At 60.4% G+C, this 454-nt stretch overlaps 2 protein-coding genes across 2 annotated transcripts in view; one reads left to right on the plus strand and one right to left on the minus strand.

Moving 5' to 3' along the window:
• Window positions 1-453, minus strand: part of LOC111662541 (zinc finger HIT domain-containing protein 1-like) — a gene marked incomplete at its 5' end in the record, with an annotated part of 1,435 nt that extends 982 nt beyond the window's left edge. Inside the window, 3 exons of the mRNA XM_023416429.1 lie at window positions 6-175; window positions 261-340; window positions 426-453. Coding sequence (XP_023272197.1) covers window positions 6-175; window positions 261-340; window positions 426-453 — 278 coding nt within the window. The remainder of the gene's footprint in view (window positions 1-5; window positions 176-260; window positions 341-425) is intronic.
• The window catches only part of LOC111662542 (Fc receptor-like protein 5), a 12,629-nt gene that overhangs the window by 5,032 nt on the left and 7,143 nt on the right, over window positions 1-454 (plus strand). The gene's annotated exons all lie outside the window — the stretch shown is intronic.

The raw sequence follows: 454 nt of genomic DNA on the forward strand, positions 1-454 counted from the left end.
CGTACCTGGTCTCTCGGTGCGTGCTCAGACACCTGCTGCAGCAGTAGCGCCCCCCGCAGGTGGTGCAGGTGTAGTGAGAGGGGAAACCGCAGACGCAGCAGAAGTGACGGGGGGGCAGCGAGGAGGGAGGGGCCGCCGCCGACAGGTAGTTAGGCTCGGGCTTCTCCGACAGGTTCTACCAATCACAGAACAGAGGAGGAGTCAGCTGACGGCCGATCAGCCAATGAGAGAGAGAGAAAAGAGCGGGGGGTGTGACCCACCTCCTCCTCCAGCAGGGTGGTGAAGTTCTTCCTGAAACGTTGTTTGAAGTGATCGCCCCTCGTCTTCCTCTTCTTCTTCTCTGGACACAGAGACACACAAGATCATGTCAGACACGAGGCACACGACCACGCCCCACGCCCCACCGTCCTCCAATCACGTCTCACCTGGTTCCTCTGTCTCACTGAAGGCAGGG

Source organism: Seriola lalandi, unplaced genomic scaffold (assembly GCF_002814215.2).
Source record: "Seriola lalandi dorsalis isolate HSWRI2012SDOR001 ecotype SW California unplaced genomic scaffold, Sedor1 jcf7180002054564, whole genome shotgun sequence".
NCBI classification, from domain to species: Eukaryota; Metazoa; Chordata; class Actinopteri; order Carangiformes; family Carangidae; genus Seriola; species Seriola lalandi.